Source organism: Protomyctophum parallelum (genome assembly GCF_964188405.1).
Source record: "Protomyctophum parallelum genome assembly, chromosome: 10".
NCBI classification, from domain to species: domain Eukaryota; kingdom Metazoa; phylum Chordata; class Actinopteri; order Myctophiformes; family Myctophidae; genus Protomyctophum; species Protomyctophum parallelum.
This window is the reverse complement of record NC_139704.1, coordinates 52,167,024-52,187,705: the sequence shown is the minus strand read 5'-3', so window position 1 is coordinate 52,187,705 and position 20,682 is coordinate 52,167,024. Positions and strand designations below refer to the sequence as shown.

Here is a 20,682-nt window from a genome sequence, read left to right as displayed (position 1 = left end):
ACAGTCCTCTGAGCAGAGTAGAGCTCACAGTCCTCTGAGCAGAGTAGAGCTCACAGTCCTCTGAGCAGAGTAGAGCTCACAGTCCTCTGATCAAAGTAGAGCTCACAGTCCTCTGAGCAGAGTAGAGCTCACAGTCCTCTGAGCAGAGTAGAGCTCACAGTCCTCTGAGCAGAGTAGAGCTCACAGTCCTCTGAGCAGAGTAGAGCTCACAGTCATCTGATCAGAGTAGAGCTCACAGTCCTCTGAGCAGAGTAGAGCTCAAAACCTAATCATGTACTCTGTTCTCTGTTCCTCGCAGGATGGGAAGACACCCATGGAGTCTCTCTACTCATGGCAGAACGGAGCCAAGAGCATCCTGGGAAATGGAGTCTCACCGCAGACACAGCAGAGCTGAACGGAGACCAAGAGCATCCTGGGAAATGGAGTCTCACTGCGAGACAGCGCTGTGAGACCACATCATGCATCCGTGCATCGCGAGCTTGTAAATCTGCTGTTTTTGGCGGTGCCAAATACAAGATGTTCTCTCGTTTTCCTTCCAAGGCTCTGAGTGCCAAATGAGACGATAGATCTATAGATCCTCCAATTATACAGCATTAAAAGCTGCTCCCACCCACTCCCATTCTACAGGGCTCCTTGTGTTTGTGTGTGTGTGTGTGTGTGTGTGCTTCGGCCAGTGTTGCCATGTCTGCTTATTATAAGCGACCGTTGAAAAGTCGCTTATTGGTAGTAGCTGGTTGTGTTTTTTGTGTTTTGTGTTTTGTTCTGTTTTTCTTTTGGGCTTGTTTCTAAAGTGTTAGTATAGTTGCTTATCTGGGCTTGTTTCCTAATGTTGTTTAAACCAGTGGTTAGGAAGCGAAGACCGTACGGTGGACTCCATGTTGCTCCATGTAAGGAAAGAAGACCGTACGGTCTTCTGTCCTTCCAGGGAGCAACATGGAGTCCACCGTACGGTCTTGGCTTAATTAACCTTGGTTTTTAGACAGCTGGTGGATGGAAATGAAGCTCCGCCCACACGGCAACTTACGGCGTCGGCCAGAAAACCGGAAACTCTTTGACGAAGTTGCCGCGTGGGCGGAGCTTCATTTCCATCCAGTGGGCGGAGCTTCATTTCCATCCAGTGGGCGGAGCTTCATTTCCATCCACCAGCTGTCTAAAAACCAGGAAGAGACTCCGACTCCACTGACCTGGAAGCTGTAAGAGGAAGTTATGCACACACAAAACGCAAAGGCTCATGGGACACTGGAAACAGGTGGATAGGATTGTTTTTTTTTTCTCATTGCGATGATCTTCTCCGAGGGTATTTTGGAAAGACTCAAAAAACACAACAACAGTGTTTATTGATTTAAAATGAATACATAGATAATGGTTATCTCGAAAGATATACCAGCTAAAAGATTATAATATAAAGAAATGTTTGTTTAAGAGAAAATGTGTGGCTTTGGTCCATTTCCGCTGTTTCCTGCAATGATCAGGAATACTCATTTATTGTTAATGTGAAACCTGATCAGAACCTCGATTGATTTATTGATCGCCAAATATTGCTGGACAATGTCTCGGACGAAAACGTGTCTTTCTTTTTTTCATGTTGAGGACACGTCGGCAACAGCGAATTGTGATAATTACATGTATTTATTGATTGATTATTGATTTGTTGTTTTCTATTTTATTGAGTGTGGAGGAGGATATTGGATTTATTTGTGTGTTTATGTGTATGATTTAAAACAGTGGTTGTTACAGAGAGAGAGAGAGAGAGAGAGAGAGAGAGAGAGAGAGAGAGAGAGAGAGAGAGAGAGAGAGAGAGAGAGAGAGAGAGAGAGAGAGAGACACACACACACACACACACACACACACACACACACACACACACACACACACACACACACACACACACACAGAGAGAGAGAGAGAGAGAGAGAGAGAGAGACAGACAGACAGACAGACAGACAGACAGACAGACAGACAGACAGACAGACAGACAGACAGACAGACAGACAGACAGACAGACAGACAGACAGACAGACAGACAGAGACAGAGAGATAGGGGAGAGAGAGAGAGAGAGAGAGAGAGAGAGAGAGAGAGAGAGAGAGAGAGAGAGAGAGAGAGAGAGAGAGAGAGAGAGAGATAGAATCCACTGAATGTTGAAAGTTCAGGTTTTTTGGATAAATTAAAATGAATGTCATGAAACCTTTAAGTCCATGTTGGCTCGGAGGACGTCGGGAAACAAATAAACACCACTGGCTTTATTTGTCCTTTTTTTCTCCTAACGTTGATATATTGACTGCATTGTGTTACCGATAAACCTCTTCTGTTGGAAGGTAGATATTTGACTGCATTGTGTTACCGATAAACCTCTTCTGTTGGAAGGTAGATATTTGACTGCATTGTGTTACCGATAAACCTCTTCTGTTGGAAGGTAGATTAGATATATTGACTGCATTGTGTTACCGATAAACCTCTTCTGTTGGAAGGTAGATATTTGACTGCATTGTGTTACCGATAAACCTCTTCTGTTGGAAGGTAGATATTTGACTGCATTGTGTTACCGATAAACCTCTTCTGTTGGAAGGTAGATATTTGACTGCATTGTGTTACTGATAAACCTCTTCTGTTGGAAGGTAGATATATGACTGCATTGTGTTACCGATAAACCTCTTCTGTTGGAAGGTAGATATTTGACTGCATTGTGTTACCGATAAACCTCTTCTGTTGGAAGGTAGATATTTGACTGCATTGTGTTACCGATAAACCTCTTCTGTTGGAAGGTAGATATTTGACTGCATTGTGTTACCGATAAACCTCTTCTGTTGGAAGGTAGATATTTGACTGCATTGTGTTACCGATAAACCTCTTCTGTTGGAAGGTAGATATTTGACTGCATTGTGTTACCGATAAACCTCTTCTGTTGGAAGGTAGATATTTGACTGCATTGTGTTACTGATAAACCTCTTCTGTTGGAAGGTAGATATATGACTGCATTGTGTTACCGATAAACCTCTTCTGTTGGAAGGTAGATATTTGACTGCATTGTGTTACCGATAAACCTCTTCTGTTGGAAGGTAGATATTTGACTGCATTGTGTTACTGATAAACCTCTTCTGTTGGAAGGTAGATATTTGACTGCATTGTGTTACCGATAAACCTCTTCTGTTGGAAGGTAGATATTTGACTGCATTGTGTTACCGATAAACCTCTTCTGTTGGAAGGTAGATATTTGACTGCATTGTGTTACCGATAAACCTCTTCTGTTGGAAGGTAGATATTTGACCACCAACACACGGACCGTGGCCAATTAGGTATTTAACCCATTTAGACCGGACACTAGATTATACAAAATGTCTTCAGACAGTTTTCTGTGTCAGTCGTTCTCAAACATTTTCACGTCAAGGACCCTCAGAATTATCTGTATTTGACCCCCATCTGAAAATGTTGTTCCAGGGATTCCCTGGAAGCAAAGTTTTGAGTTAAAAACACTCTGAAATTGCAATTTTTTGTCCGATCTGTAATTTTAAATCACTACTGAAATGCTTTTATGCCAAAAATCATAATAAACAGATGTTTAAAAAAAAAAAAAAAACACTCTGAAAGAATATATATTATTCAAAGATTTGCGCCACATTTTCACGGTTTTTCAAAAATAGCAGATCTACAAGCTCGTAGAGCAGGCGTAGCGCTATGAGGGGTTCCCGTCCAGAATGTGTTAAGATCTCCAAACTGAAAACAAAACAAACCAAATCACACCAACTCCTTGCAAACTGCCATTGGGAATAATGGTTGCAAGTATGGTGACTCTCTAGTCACGTGTTTAGTCCTGACGTCGAAATAAAAAATAATCTTCTAAATCCTGACAGTTTTCAGAAATACCCAGGTTTCTATATCAGTGGTGCTCAAGATTTCATGTCAGGGAGCCCAAAAATGATATGTAATATAGGTCTACTCAACCCAGCACACATTCTAAACATATAGATTCAACGTATAGGTCTACTCAACCCAGCACACATTCTAAACATATAGATTCAACGTATAGGTCTACTCAACCCAGCACACATTCTAAACATATAGATTCAACGTATAGGCCTACTCAACCCAGCACACATTCTAAACATATAGATTCAACGTATAGGCCTACTCAACCCAGCACACATTCTAAACATATAGATTCAACGTATAGGTCTACTCAACCCTGCACACATTCTAAATATATAGATTCAACGTATAGGTCTACTCAACCCTGCACACATTCTAAACATATAGATTCAACGTATAGGTCTACTCAACCCTGCACACATTCTAAATATATAGATTAAACGTATAGGTCTACTCAACCCTGCACACATTCTAAACATATAGATTCAACGTATAGGCCTACTCAACCCTGCACACATTCTAAATATATAGATTCAACGTATAGGTCTACTCAACCCTGCACACATTCTAAACATATAGATTCAACGTATAGGTCTACTCAACCCTGCACACATTCTAAACATATAGATTCAACGTAGAGGTCTACTCAACCCAGCACACATTCTAAACATATAGATTCAACGTATAGGCCTACTCAACCCTGCACACATTCTAAACATATAGATTCAACGTATAGGCCTACTCAACCCTGCACACATTCTAAATATGCCCCCAAAATATTGTACTGAGCACACCGCCTTCTAGCACTAGAGGTCATTTTGACCGTTTTATTATTTGAAGTTGATTATCTTTGCCCATGAAGCTTTCAGAAGGTTCCCCTTCCATGAGCATCATCATCCATCACCATTCTATCATGTCAGAAAATCTTGACATCTGAAAAAAAAAAAATCTAAATGTGAATTTAAGCACATGCAAATTTAGCTGATTTTACTTCAGACCTTCTAGGGGGTGCGCGACATGAAAGGGCTAATGGTGGTGCTATGGTTTTATTTTAAATATATTAACATATTATGCCAATATTAGGGCAGTGTTGCTGTGCTGCTGGTAGGAACGGTTTGGCTCCTGTGTCAACTTGTTGTGAGCTTGTAGATCTCACAAGAGCCCCAGATCAGTGCACCTGTGCCTTATAAATGCACACCCATGCACTGCTGTGCTTCTCAAGCCCGCCACCAAGTGGTCAAAAATAATACTGGAAGTAATCTAAATAATGCCTCTCTTCTAATGGCTCCTACAAAGTGTATATTTGTACGTCTCTAAATGTGATGATGAATTGAACAGGGTGGACCCTCTTGTAAACAAGTGTAATGTGCTTTATGGCGTCGTCCACTCGGGACCTTCCCATAGATCCGAAGTCCCGTTAGTCCGAACATGCACTGCTCCCGTGCTTGCGGTTAGGTTTAGGTTTGCTCCCGTGCTTGCGGTTAGGTTTAGGTTAGGGTTAGAGATAGGGTTAGTAATTTCGGAACAATGAACCTTCTGACTAATGACACGGCACCGTGGGTAAAGACCTAATAGAAACAGTTTAGAGATAGGCAAACCCAGTATTGCTCAGTGGTTTAGGGAGTTATCATTGTGTCTTCCTCTTGAAAGAATCACTTATACTTTGAAGAATAAACAAAAGATGTTTGATAAGACATGGGGACGGTTTATCCAATATATTACGGTTAATGATTTATCTTATTTAATGGTGGAAACTGAAAATGTCTAATTGTATTCTCTGCAGCTGTTTGGTCTTGTGGCCATAAGGACTCTGTTGTTGTGCCCTTATTTTATTACTGTATTTATATATGTATGTATGTATTGTATGTTTTTGTTTTGTTTTTTGTTTTTCATTTTAAGTAATTGTATTGTCTGTATTATTTATTGTTTTGTTGTATTGTCCGTTTGTAAAATAAAATAAAGAAATGCAATAAATATAGTGTTAAAAAAAAGAAGTAACTAGTAACTAGAATCAATTACAAAATGATTAACTTTAAAATAATATATTCCAAATATGTCACAATAGAAGATCTACAAGCTCACAACAAGTTGGCAATATAAAGGACCTTCTGCTTGGCTCGTTTTCATAGACCTGGTCGCTTGTTTCTGCCACACAATGTGGCAACGCAACACCGTTAGCCGTTAGCCGTTAGCCGTTAGCTTCAGTGCTGTTTCACCATCTAACAGATAAACCAACTGCGTCACAGTGGCGACGTCACGACACTGTCTACGTCACTAGCAGGACCGATGACAACACGTGGTTTTATAGACGCGGGAAAACATTAAAAAACTACGTTTTCGTGACGAAACGTGCTAACAAAATGGCGGCCGTTTGTTGTTGTTATTCTGCCACGTTCGTTTCCTGCTTCCTGTAATGACGTCACGTCACTGTTGGAGTTAGAGATTATTTTGTTTGAGCAAAGACAGAATGAACAAAGTTTAATTTACTTTAATTTAACTTACAAATGTATTTAATTTAAGCACAGTCTGAACATTAATGTCATTAATTCCTCAACAACAACAACAACAACAACAACAACAACAACAACAGAGTGATTTAACCAGCAGGTGAGTTCATTATTCAATGTTTAGCAGCTGTTTGAAACAAAGAAATAAAACAACCAAACAAACAAAGGTTTCATTTAGTGAAACCATGGACAGTTGTTCACTTCATGTCTTTAATTCCCACAACGACACCGGGAGAATTGTCCAGGTGAGTTAATTATATTGTTTGTTAGTTAGTTAGCTGCTGTTTAAGCAACAAAGACATGATTGATGAACCACAAACAATTAAACACTATAAATATTTGATTTAATTTAACCACAGCAACCAGAAGTACTGAATTACTGGATGGTGATTTGTCCAAACAGCTTTGTGGGATTACAAGTAAGACGCGCAAATGCGGGAAGCGACCGCAGCTCGTAAATTGCAATAACAACAATTAGAATAAATTACGTACTTTTTTTCCTCTTTTTAGTTAGTCATTTTTTAATGTTTTCTACTGTGTGTGTGTGTGTGTGTGTGTGTGTGTGTGTGTGTGTGTGTGTGTGTGTGTGTGTGTGTGTGTGTGTGTGTGTGTGTGTGTGTGTGTGTGGTTGTTTGTGTGTGTGTGTGTGTGTGTGTGTGTGTGTGTGTGTGTGTGTGTGTGTGTGTGTGTGTGTGTGTGTGTGTGTGTGTGTGTGTGTGTGTGTGTGTGTGTGTGTGTGCTACAGCTGCGCCCTCTGGCGGGCGGGTGGTGTCACAGCCGGGACAGACAGACAGACAGACAGACAGACACACAGACACACAGACATGATCTGCAGGGTCTCATAGTTAGTGCTTACTGGATTCGCAGCAAAATGCAGAATACAGAATGCATTTCCCCAGCAGTGGACTGACACCAGTGATAATGGTCAGTTGGTGTCTGTGAGGTATTATGATGGTACCAGTGATAATGGTCAGGTGGTGTTTGTGAGGTATTATGATGGTACCAGTGATAATGGTCAGTTGGTGTCTGTGAGGTATTATAATGGTACCAGTGATAATGGTCAGTTGGTGTCTGTGAGGTATTATGATGGTACCAGTGATAATGGTCAGTTGGTGTCTGTGAGGTATTATGATGGTACCAGTGATAATGGTCAGTTGGTGTCTGTGAGGTATTATGATGGTACCAGTGATAATGGTCAGTTGGTGTCTGTGAGGTATTATGATGGTACCAGTGATAATGGTCAGGTGGTGTTTGTGAGGTATTATGATGGTACCAGTGATAATGGTCAGTTGGTGTTTGTGAGGTATTATAATGATACCAGTGATAATGGTCAGTTGGTGTTTGTGAGGTATTATGATGGTACCAGTGATAATGGTCAGTTGGTGTTTGTGAGGTATTATAATGGTACCAGTGATAATGGTCAGTTGGTGTTTGTGAGGTATTATGATGGTACCAGTGATAATGGTCAGGTGGTGTTTGTGAGGTATTATGATGGTACCAGTGATAATGGTCAGTTGGTGTTTGTGAGGTATTATGATGGTACCAGTGATAATGGTCAGGTGGTGTTTGTGAGGTATTATGATGGTACCAGTGATAATGGTCAGTTGGTGTTTGTGAGGTATTATGATGGTACCAGTGATAATGGTCAGTTGGTGGTGTTTGTGAGGTATTATGATGGTACCAGTGATAATGGTCAGTTGGTGGTGTTTGTGAGGTATTATGATACCAGTGATAATGGTCAGTTGGTGTTTGTGAGGTATTATGATGATACCAGTGATAATGGTCAGTTGGTGGTGTTTGTGAGGTATTATAATGGTACCAGTGATAATGGTCAGTTGGTGTTTGTGAGGTATTATGATGGTACCAGTGATAATGGTCAGTTGGTGTTTGTGAGGTATTATGATGGTACCAGTGATAATGGTCAGTTGGTGTTTGTGAGGTATTATGATGGTACCAGTGATAATGGTCAGTTGGTGTTTGTGAGGTATTATGATGGTACCAGTGATAATGGTCAGTTGGTGTTTGTGAGGTATTATGATGGTACCAGTGATAATGGTCAGTTGGTGTTTGTGAGGTATTATGATGGTACCAGTGATAATGGTCAGTTGGTGTTTGTGAGGTATTATGATGGTACCAGTGATAATGGTCAGTTGGTGTTTGTGAGGTATTATAATGGTACCAGTGATAATGGTCAGTTGGTGTTTGTGAGGTATTATGATGGTACCAGTGATAATGGTCAGTTGGTGTTTGTGAGGTATTATGATGGTACCAGTGATAATGGTCAGTTGGTGTTTGTGAGGTATTATGATGGTACCAGTGATAATGGTCAGTTGGTGTTTGTGAGGTATTATGATGGTACCAGTGATAATGGTCAGTTGGTGTTTGTGAGGTATTATGATGGTACCAGTGATAATGGTCAGTTGGTGGTGTTTGTGAGGTATTATAATGGTACCAGTGATAATGGTCAGTTGGTGGTGTTTGTGAGGTATTATAATGGTACCAGTGATAATGGTCAGTTGGTGGTGTTTGTGAGGTATTATGAAGGTACCAGTGATAATGGTCAGGTGGTGTTTGTGAGGTATTATGATGGTACCAGTGATAATGGTCAGTTGGTGGTGTTTGTGAGGTATTATGATGGTACCAGTGATAATGGTCAGTTGGTGTTTGTGAGGTATTATAATGGTACCAGTGATAATGGTCAGTTGGTGGTGTTTGTGAGGTATTATGATGATACCAGTGATAATGGTCAGTTGGTGTTTGTGAGGTATTATGATGATACCAGTGATAATGGTCAGTTGGTGTTTGTGAGGTATTATGATGATACCAGTGATAATGGTCAGTTGGTGTTTGTGAGGTATTATGATGGTACCAGTGATAATGGTCAGTTGGTGTTTGTGAGGTATTATGATGGTACCAGTGATAATGGTCAGTTGGTGTTTGTGAGGTATTATGATGGTACCAGTGATAATGGTCAGTTGGTGTTTGTGAGGTATTATGATGGTACCAGTGATAATGGTCAGTTGGTGGTGTTTGTGAGGTATTATAATGGTACCAGTGATAATGGTCAGTTGGTGGTGTTTGTGAGGTATTATAATGGTACCAGTGATAATGGTCAGTTGGTGTTTGTGAGGTATTATGATGGTACCAGTGATAATGGTCAGTTGGTGGTGTTTGTGAGGTATTATGATGGTACCAGTGATAATGGTCAGGTGGTGTTTGTGAGGTATTATGATGGTACCAGTGATAATGGTCAGTTGGTGGTGTTTGTGAGGTATTATGATGGTACCAGTGATAATGGTCAGGTGGTGTTTGTGAGGTATTATGATGGTACCAGTGATAATGGTCAGTTGGTGGTGTTTGTGAGGTATTATGATGGTACCAGTGATAATGGTCAGTTGGTGTTTGTGAGGTATTATGATGGTACCAGTGATAATGGTCAGTTGGTGGTGTTTGTGAGGTATTATGAAGGTACCAGTGATAATGGTCAGGTGGTGTTTGTGAGGTATTATGATGGTACCAGTGATAATGGTCAGTTGGTGGTGTTTGTGAGGTATTATGATGGTACCAGTGATAATGGTCAGTTGGTGTTTGTGAGGTATTATAATGGTACCAGTGATAATGGTCAGTTGGTGGTGTTTGTGAGGTATTATGATGATACCAGTGATAATGGTCAGTTGGTGTTTGTGAGGTATTATGATGATACCAGTGATAATGGTCAGTTGGTGTTTGTGAGGTATTATGATGATACCAGTGATAATGGTCAGTTGGTGGTGTTTGTGAGGTATTATGATGGTACCAGTGATAATGGTCAGTTGGTGTTTGTGAGGTATTATGATGATACCAGTGATAATGGTCAGTTGGTGTTTGTGAGGTATTATGATGATACCAGTGATAATGGTCAGTTGGTGTTTGTGAGGTATTATGATGATACCAGTGATAATGGTCAGTTGGTGGTGTTTGTGAGGTATTATAATGGTACCAGTGATAATGGTCAGTTGGTGTTTGTGAGGTATTATGATGGTACCAGTGATAATGGTCAGTTGGTGGTGTTTGTGAGGTATTATAATGGTACCAGTGATAATGGTCAGTTGGTGTTTGTGAGGTATTATGATGGTACCAGTGATAATGGTCAGTTGGTGTCTGTGAGGTATTATGATGGTACCAGTGATAATGGTCAGGTGGTGTTTGTGAGGTATTATGATGGTACCAGTGATAATGGTCAGTTGGTGGTGTTTGTGAGGTATTATGATGGTACCAGTGATAATGGTCAGTTGGTGGTGTTTGTGAGGTATTATGATGGTACCAGTGATAATGGTCAGTTGGTGTCTGTGAGGTATTATGATGGTACCAGTGATAATGGTCAGTTGGTGTTTGTGAGGTATTATGATGATACCAGTGATAATGGTCAGTTGGTGGTGTTTGTGAGGTATTATGATGGTACCAGTGATAATGGTCAGTTGGTGGTGTTTGTGAGGTATTATGATGGTACCAGTGATAATGGTCAGGTGGTGTTTGTGAGGTATTATGATGGTACCAGTGATAATGGTCAGTTGGTGGTGTTTGTGAGGTATTATAATGGTACCAGTGATAATGGTCAGTTGGTGTCTGTGAGGTATTATAATGATACCAGTGATAATGGTCAGTTGGTGGTGTTTGTGAGGTATTATAATGATACCAGTGATAATGGTCAGTTGGTAGTGTTTGTGAGGTATTATGATGGTACCAGTGATAATGGTCAGTTGGTGTTTGTGAGGTATTATGATGGTACCAGTGATAATGGTCAGTTGGTGTTTGTGAGGTATTATGATGGTACCAGTGATAATGGTCAGTTGGTGTTTGTGAGGTATTATGATGGTACCAGTGATAATGGTCAGTTGGTGTTTGTGAGGTATTATAATGGTACCAGTGATGATGGTCAGTTGGTGTTTGTGAGGTATTATGATGGTACCAGTGATAATGGTCAGTTGGTGTTTGTGAGGTATTATGATGGTACCAGTGATAATGGTCAGTTGGTGGTGTTTGTGAGGTATTATAATGGTACCAGTGATAATGGTCAGTTGGTGTTTGTGAGGTATTATAATGATACCAGTGATAATGGTCAGTTGGTGTTTGTGAGGTATTATGATGGTACCAGTGATAATGGTCAGTTGGTGTTTGTGAGGTATTATGATGGTACCAGTGATAATGGTCAGTTGGTAGTGTTTGTGAGGTATCATGATGGTACCAGTGATAATGGTCAGGTGGTGTTTGTGAGGTATTATAATGGTACCAGTGATAATGGTCAGTTGGTGGTGTTTGTGAGGTATTATAATGGTACCAGTGATAATGGTCAGTTGGTGGTGTTTGTGAGGTATTATAATGATACCAGTGATAATGGTCAGTTGGTGTTTGTGAGGTATTATGATGGTACCAGTGATAATGGTCAGTTGGTGTTTGTGAGGTATCATGATGGTACCAGTGATAATGGTCAGTTGGTGTTTGTGAGGTATTATAATGATACCAGTGATAATGGTCAGTTGGTGTTTGTGAGGTATTATGATGGTACCAGTGATAATGGTCAGTTGGTGTTTGTGAGGTATTATAATGATACCAGTGATAATGGTCAGTTGGTGTTTGTGAGGTATTATGATGGTACCAGTGATAATGGTCAGTTGGTGTTTGTGAGGTATTATGATGGTACCAGTGATAATGGTCAGTTGGTGTTTGTGAGGTATTATGATGGTACCAGTGATAATGGTCAGTTGGTGTTTGTGAGGTATTATAATGATACCAGTGATAATGGTCAGGTGGTGTTTGTGAGGTATTATAATGATACCAGTGATAATGGTCAGTTGGTGTTTGTGAGGTATTATGATGGTACCAGTGATAATGGTCAGTTGGTGTTTGTGAGGTATTATAATGGTACCAGTGATAATGGTCAGTTGGTTTTTGTGAGGTATTATGATGATACCAGTGATAATGGTCAGTTGGTGGTGTTTGTGAGGTATTATAATGGTACCAGTGATAATGGTCAGTTGGTGTTTGTGAGGTATTATGATGGTACCAGTGATAATGGTCAGTTGGTGTTTGTGAGGTATTATAATGGTACCAGTGATAATGGTCAGTTGGTGGTGTTTGTGAGGTATTATGATGATACCAGTGATAATGGTCAGTTGGTGTTTGTGAGGTATTATAATGGTACCAGTGATAATGGTCAGTTGGTGTTTGTGAGGTATTATGATGGTACCAGTGATAATGGTCAGTTGGTGTTTGTGAGGTATTTTAATGGTACCAGTGATAATGGTCAGTTGGTGTTTGTGAGGTATCATGATGGTACCAGTGATAATGGTCAGTTGGTGTTTGTGAGGTATTATAATGGTACCAGTGATAATGGTCAGTTGGTTTTTGTGAGGTATTATGATGATACCAGTGATAATGGTCAGTTGGTGGTGTTTGTGAGGTATTATAATGGTACCAGTGATAATGGTCAGTTGGTGTTTGTGAGGTATTATGATGGTACCAGTGATAATGGTCAGTTGGTGTTTGTGAGGTATTATAATGGTACCAGTGATAATGGTCAGTTGGTGGTGTTTGTGAGGTATTATGATGATACCAGTGATAATGGTCAGTTGGTGTTTGTGAGGTATTATAATGGTACCAGTGATAATGGTCAGTTGGTGTTTGTGAGGTATTATGATGGTACCAGTGATAATGGTCAGGTGGTGTTTGTGAGGTATTATGATGGTACCAGTGATAATGGTCAGTTGGTGGTGTTTGTGAGGTATTATAATGATACCAGTGATAATGGTCAGTTGGTAGTGTTTGTGAGGTATTATGATGGTACCAGTGATAATGGTCAGTTGGTGTTTGTGAGGTATTATGATGGTACCAGTGATAATGGTCAGTTGGTGTTTGTGAGGTATTATGATGGTACCAGTGATAATGGTCAGTTGGTGTTTGTGAGGTATTATAATGGTACCAGTGAAAATGGTCAGTTGGTGGTGTTTGTGAGGTATTATAATGGTACCAGTGATAATGGTCAGTTGGTGTTTGTGAGGTATTATGATGGTACCAGTGATAATGGTCAGGTGGTGTTTGTGAGGTATTATGATGGTACCAGTGATAATGGTCAGTTGGTGGTGTTTGAGGTATTATAATGGTACCAGTGATAATGGTCAGTTGGTGGTGTTTGTGAGGTATTATAATGATACCAGTGATAATGGTCAGTTGGTAGTGTTTGTGAGGTATTATGATGGTACCAGTGATAATGGTCAGTTGGTGTTTGTGAGGTATTATGATGGTACCAGTGATAATGGTCAGTTGGTGGTGTTTGTGAGGTATTATAATGGTACCAGTGATAATGGTCAGGTGGTGGTGTTTGTGAGGTATTATGATGGTACCAGTGATAATGGTCAGTTGGTGTTTGTGAGGTATTATGATGGTACCAGTGATGATGGTCAGTTGGTGGTGTTTGTGAGGTATTATGATGGTACCAGTGATAATGGTCAGTTGGTGGTGTGTGTGAGGTATTATAATGGTACCAGTGATAATGGTCAGTTGGTGTTTGTGAGGTATTATGATGGTACCAGTGATAATGGTCAGTTGGTGGTGTTTGTGAGGTATTATGATGGTACCAGTGATAATGGTCAGGTGGTGTTTGTGAGGTATCATGATGGTACCAGTGATAATGGTCAGGTGGTGTTTGTGAGGTATTATGATGGTACCAGTGATAATGGTCAGTTGGTGGTGTTTGTGAGGTATTATGATGATACCAGTGATAATGGTCAGGTGGTGTTTGTGAGGTATTATAATGGTACCAGTGATAATGGTCAGTTGGTGTTTGTGAGGTATTATAATGATACCAGTGATAATGGTCAGTTGGTGGTGTTTGTGAGGTATTATAATGATACCAGTGATAATGGTCAGGTGGTGTTTGTGAGGTATTATAATGATACCAGTGATAATGGTCAGTTGGTGTTTGTGAGGTATTATAATGATACCAGTGATAATGGTCAGGTGGTGTTTGTGAGGTATTATAATGGTACCAGTGATAATGGTCAGTTGGTGGTGTTTGTGAGGTATTATAATGGTACCAGTGATAATGGTCAGGTGGTGTTTGTGAGGTATTATAATGGTACCAGTGATAATGGTCAGTTGGTGTTTGTGAGGTATTATGATGGTACCAGTGATAATGGTCAGTTGGTGGTGTTTGTGAGGTATTATGATGATACCAGTGATAATGGTCAGGTGGTGTTTGTGAGGTATTATAATGGTACCAGTGATAATGGTCAGGTGGTGTTTGTGAGGTATTATGATGGTACCAGTGATGATGGTCAGTTGGTGTTTGTGAGGTATTATGATGGTACCAGTGATAATGGTCAGTTGGTGTTTGTGAGGTATTACGATGGTACCAGTGATAATGGTTAGTTGGTGTTTGTGAGGTATTATGATGGTACCAGTGATAATGGTCAGTTGGTGGTGTTTGTGAGGTATTATAATGGTACCAGTGATAATGGTCAGTTGGTGGTGTTTGTGAGGTATTATGATGATACCAGTGATAATGGTCAGTTGTTGTTTGTGAGGTATTATAATGATACCAGTGATAATGGTCAGTTGGTGGTGTTTGTGAGGTATTATAATGGTACCAGTGATAATGGTCAGGTGGTGTTTGTGAGGTATTATGATGATACCAGTGATAATGGTCAGTTGGTGTTTGTGAGGTATTATGATGGTACCAGTGATAATGGTCAGGTGGTGTTTGTGAGGTATTATGATGATACCAGTGATAATGGTCAGGTGGTGTTTGTGAGGTATTATAATGGTACCAGTGATAATGGTCAGTTGGTGGTGTTTGTGAGGTATTATGATGGTACCAGTGATAATGGTCAGTTGGTGTTTGTGAGGTATTATGATGATACCAGTGATAATGGTCAGGTGGTGTTTGTGAGGTATTATGATGGTACCAGTGATAATGGTCAGTTGGTGGTGTTTGTGAGGTATTATAATGATACCAGTGATAATGGTCAGTTGGTAGTGTTTGTGAGGTATTATGATGGTACCAGTGATAATGGTCAGTTGGTGTTTGTGAGGTATTATGATGGTACCAGTGATAATGGTCAGTTGGTGTTTGTGAGGTATTATGATGGTACCAGTGATAATGGTCAGTTGGTGTTTGTGAGGTATTATGATGGTACCAGTGATAATGGTCTGGTGGTGTTTGTGAGGTATTATGATGGTACCAGTGATAATGGTCAGGTGGTGTTTGTGAGGTATTATGATGGTACCAGTGATAATGGTCAGTTGGTGGTGTTTGTGAGGTATTATGATGGTACCAGTGATAATGGTCAGTTGGTGTTTGTGAGGTATTATGATGGTACCAGTGATAATGGTCAGTTGGTGGTGTTTGTGAGGTATTATGATGATACCAGTGATAATGGTCAGTTGGTGTTTGTGAGGTATTATGATGGTACCAGTGATAATGGTCAGTTGGTGGTGTTTGTGAGGTATTATAATGGTACCAGTGATAATGGTCAGTTGGTGTTTGTGAGGTATTATGATGGTACCAGTGATAATGGTCAGTTGGTGGTGTTTGTGAGGTATTATAATGGTACCAGTGATAATGGTCAGTTGGTGTTTGTGAGGTATTATAATGATACCAGTGATAATGGTCAGTTGGTGTTTGTGAGGTATTATGATGGTACCAGTGATAATGGTCAGTTGGTGTTTGTGAGGTATTATGATGGTACCAGTGATAATGGTCAGTTGGTGTTTGTGAGGTATTATGATGGTACCAGTGATAATTGTCAGTTGGTGTTTGTGAGGTATTTTAATGGTACCAGTGATAATGGTCAGTTGGTGTTTGTGAGGTATTATGATGGTACCAGTGATAATGGTCAGTTGGTGTTTGTGAGGTATTATAATGGTACCAGTGATAATGGTCAGTTGGTGTTTGTGAGGTATTATGATGGTACCAGTGATAATGGTCAGTTGGTGGTGTTTGTGAGGTATTTTAATGATACCAGTGATAATGGTCAGTTGGTGTTTGTGAGGTATTTTAATGGTACCAGTGATAATGGTCAGTTGGTGTTTGTGAGGTATTTTAATGGTACCAGTGATAATGGTCAGGTGGTGTTTGTGAGGTATTTTAATGGTACCAGTGATAATGGTCAGGTGGTGTTTGTGAGGTATTTTAATGGTACCAGTGATAATGGTCAGTTGGTGTTTGTGAGGTATTATAATGGTACCAGTGATAATGGTCAGTTGGTGGTGTTTGTGAGGTATTATAATGGTCAGTATGATTATAGTACATGTATGTTCCATAGTCAGTATGATTATAGTACATGTATGTTCCATAGTCAGTATGATATACAAGGTAACAATTCCACACATCTTAGTAACAATTCTACTAAATGGTGCATTTTTATTTAGTCGTCCTTTATCCATGGCACTTTACATAGATTACATAGCATTACATTCACCCATTCACACACCTTTACATAGATTACATAGCATTACATTCACCCATTCACACACCTTTACATAGATTACATAGCATTACATTCACCCATTCACACACCTTTACATAGATTACATAGCATTACATTCACCCATTCACACACCTTTACATAGATTGTGCATTACATTCACCCATTCACACACCTTTACATAGATTGTGCATTACATTCACCCATTCACACACCTTTACATAGATTGTGCATTACATTCACCCATTCACACATCTTTACATAGATTGTGCATTACATTCACCCATTCACACACCTTTACATAGATTGTGCATTACATTCACACACCTTTACATAGATTTTGCATTACATTCACCCATTCACACACACATTCACACACCTTTACATAGATTGTGCAATACATTCACCCATTCACACACACATTCACACACCTTTACATAGATTGTGCAATACATTCACCCATTCACACACCTTTACATAGATTGTGCATTACATTCACCCATTCACACACCTTTACATAGATTGTGCATTACATTCACCCATTCACACACCTTTACATAGATTGTGCAGTACACACGCACACGCACACACCACAACATACATAGATTGTGCATTTTAAAAAAGCGTAACAAAAAAGCAACTACTCCAGTTCTTCAACTCAAGAACGACTTGTGTACTCGTACAGTGGAGTACAGACCACAGGCTACGACTCCACGAGGAGTATACAGATCTACACTTTGACTCTGAGTACAGACCACAGGCTACTACTCCACCAGGAGTATACAGATCTACACTTTGACTCCAAGCTCACAGGGGTGAGGATATAGTCTTCCCGCCACCCGACTCATCATGACTCCATATATGGCCCTGTTTCCTTCTCTAGTAGCTCCGCCCACCCAGAGCCGGACATGCGTGTCTTCGACATGTGTGTCAGCAACCAGCTCAGTGGCCTTGTGGTTAGAGTGTCCGCCCTGAGACTGGGTGGTCGGGGGTTCGATCCCCGGCCGGGTCATACCAAAGACTCTGAAATATGGGACCTAGTGCCTCCCTGCTTGGCACTCAGCATCAATGGGTTGGATTGGGGGGGGTCAGTCCCTGCTTGGCACTCAGCATCAATGGGTTGGATTGGGGGGTCAGTCCCTGCTTGGCACTCAGCATCAATGGGTTGGATTGGGGGGTCAGTCCCTGCTTGGCACTCAGCATCAATGGGTTGGATTGGGGGGTCAGTCCCTGCTTGGCACTCAGCATCAATGGGTTGGATTTGGGGGGTCAGTCCCTGCTTGGCACTCAGCATCAATGGGTTGGATTGGGGGGTCAGTCCCTGCTTGGCACTCAGCATCAATGGGTTGGATTGGGGGGGTCAGTCCCTGCTTGGCACTCAGCATCAATGGGTTGGATTGGGGGGTCAGTCCCTGCTTGGCACTCAGCATCAATGGGTTGGATTGGGGGGTCAGTCCCTGCTTGGCACTCAGCATCAATGGGTTGGATTGGGGGGGTCAGTCCCTGCTTGGCACTCAGCATCAATGGGTTGGATTGGGGGGGGGTCAGTCCCTGCTTGGCACTCAGCATCAATGGGTTGGATTGGGGGGGGTCAGTCCCTGCTTGGCACTCAGCATCAATGGGTTGGATTGGGGGGTCAGTCCCTGCTTGGCACTCAGCATCAATGGGTTGGATTGGGGGGCAATAAGTCCCTGCGCCATACTAGCGTCATGTCCACGGTGTACTTGTACATCAAGCTGCCACACGCTACAGAAACAGAAGATAGGCTCCTGCCCCGATGGGTCCACTCTGTCCCCCAGTAGAGTCTCACCAGTAAGGGACAGTGTCCCCCCGGTCCAGTCTCACCAGTAAGGGACAGTGTCCCCCCAGTCCAGTCTCACCAGTAAGGGACAGTGTCCCCCCAGTGAGTCTCACCAGTAAGGGACAGTGTCCCCCCAGTAGAGTCTCACCAGTAAGGGACAGTGTCCCCCCAGTCCAGTCTCACCAGTAAGGGACAGTGTCCCCCCAGTGAGTCTCACCAGTAAGGGACAGTGTCCCCCCAGTAGAGTCTCACCAGTAAGGGACAGTGTCCCCCCAGTCCAGTCTCACCAGTAAGGGACAGTGTCCCCCCAGTCCAGTCTCACCAGTAAGGGACAGTGTCCCCCCAGTCCAGTATCACCAGTAAGGGACAGTGTCCCCCCAGTAGAGTCTCACCAGTAAGGGACAGTGTCCCCCCAGTAGAGTCTCACCAGTAAGGGACAGTGTCCCCCCAGTCCAGTCTCACCAGTAAGGGACAGTGTCCCCCCAGTAGAGTCTCACCAGTAAGGGACAGTGTCCCCCCAGTCCAGTCTCACCAGTAAGGGACAGTGTCCCCCCAGTGAGTCTCACCAGTAAGGGACAGTGTCCCCCCAGTAGAGTCTCACCAGTAAGGGACAGTGTCCCCCCAGTCCAGTCTCACCAGTAAGGGACAGTGTCCCCCCAGTGAGTCTCACCAGTAAGGGACAGTGTCCCCCCAGTAGAGTCTCACCAGTAAGGGACAGTGTCCCCCCAGTCCAGTCTCACCAGTAAGGGACAGTGTCCCCCCAGTCCAGTCTCACCAGTAAGGGACAGTGTCCCCCCAGTCCAGTATCACCAGTAAGGGACAGTGTCCCCCCAGTAGAGTCTCACCAGTAAGGGACAGTGTCCCCCCAGTAGAGTCTCACCAGTAAGGGACAGTGTCCCCCCAGTCCAGTCTCACCAGTAAGGGACAGTGTCCCCCCAGTAGAGTCTCACCAGTAAGGGACAGTGTCCCCCAGTAGAGTCTCACCAGTAAGGGACAGTGTCCCCCCAGTAGAGTCTCACCAGTAAGGGACAGTGTCCCCCCCAGTAGAGTCTCACCAGTAAGGGACAGTGTCCCCCCAGTAGAGTCTCACCAGTAAGGGACAGTGTCCCCCCAGTGAGTCTCACCAGTAAGGGACAGTGTCCCCCCAGTGAGTCTCACCAGTAAGGGACAGTGTCCCCCCAGTGAGTCTCACCAGTAAGGGACAGTGTCCCCCCGGTCCAGTCTCACCAGTAAGGGACAGTGTCCCCCCCAGTAGAGTCTCACCAGTAAGGGACAGTGTCCCCCCCAGTAGAGTCTCACCAGTAAGGGACAGTGTCCCCCCAGTAGAGTCTCACCAGTAAGGGACAGTGTCCCCCCAGTAGAGTCTCACCAGTAAGGGACAGTGTCCCCCCAGTCCAGTCTCACCAGTAAGGGACAGTGTCCCCCCAGTCCAGTCTCACCAGTAAGGGACAGTGTCCCCCCAGTAGAGTCTCACCAGTAAGGGACAGTGTCCCCCCGGTCCAGTGTCACCAGTAAGGGACAGTGTCCCCCCAGTAGAGTCTCACCAGTAAGGGACAGTGTCCCCCCAGTCCAGTCTCACCAGTAAGGGACAGTGTCCCCCCAGTAGAGTCTCACCAGTAAGGGACAGTGTCCCCCCAGTAGAGTCTCACCAGTAAGGGACAGTGTCCCCCCAGTAGAGTCTCACCAGTAAGGGACAGTGTCCCCCCGGTCCAGTCTCACCAGTAAGGGACAGTGTCCCCCCAGTAGAGTCTCACCAGTAAGGGACAGTGTCCCCCCAGTCCAGTCTCACCAGTAAGGGACAGTGTCCCCCCAGTAGAGTCTCACCAGTAAGGGACAGTGTCCCCCCAGTCCAGTCTCACCAGTAAGGGACAGTGTCCCCCCAGTAGAGTCTCACCAGTAAGGGACAGTGTCCCCCCAGTAGAGTCTCACCAGTAAGGGACAGTGTCCCCCCAGTAGAGTCTCACCAGTAAGGGACAGTGTCCCCCCAGTCCAGTCTCACCAGTAAGGGACAGTGTCCCCCCAGTAGAGTCTCACCAGTAAGGGACA

The 20,682-nt window shown here is 42.7% G+C and overlaps 1 protein-coding gene across 1 annotated transcript in view; it reads left to right on the top strand.

Annotated features, from left to right (window-relative positions):
* The window catches only part of ankrd1a (ankyrin repeat domain 1a (cardiac muscle)), a 17,981-nt gene extending 17,073 nt beyond the window's left edge, over positions 1 to 908 (top strand). Inside the window, exon 9 of the mRNA XM_083775587.1 lies at positions 299 to 908. Within this exon, the coding sequence (XP_083631713.1) occupies positions 299 to 394 (96 nt within the window). The 3' untranslated portion in view covers positions 395 to 908. The remainder of the gene's footprint in view (positions 1 to 298) is intronic.
* Positions 909 to 20,682: the final 19,774 nt, after the last annotated feature.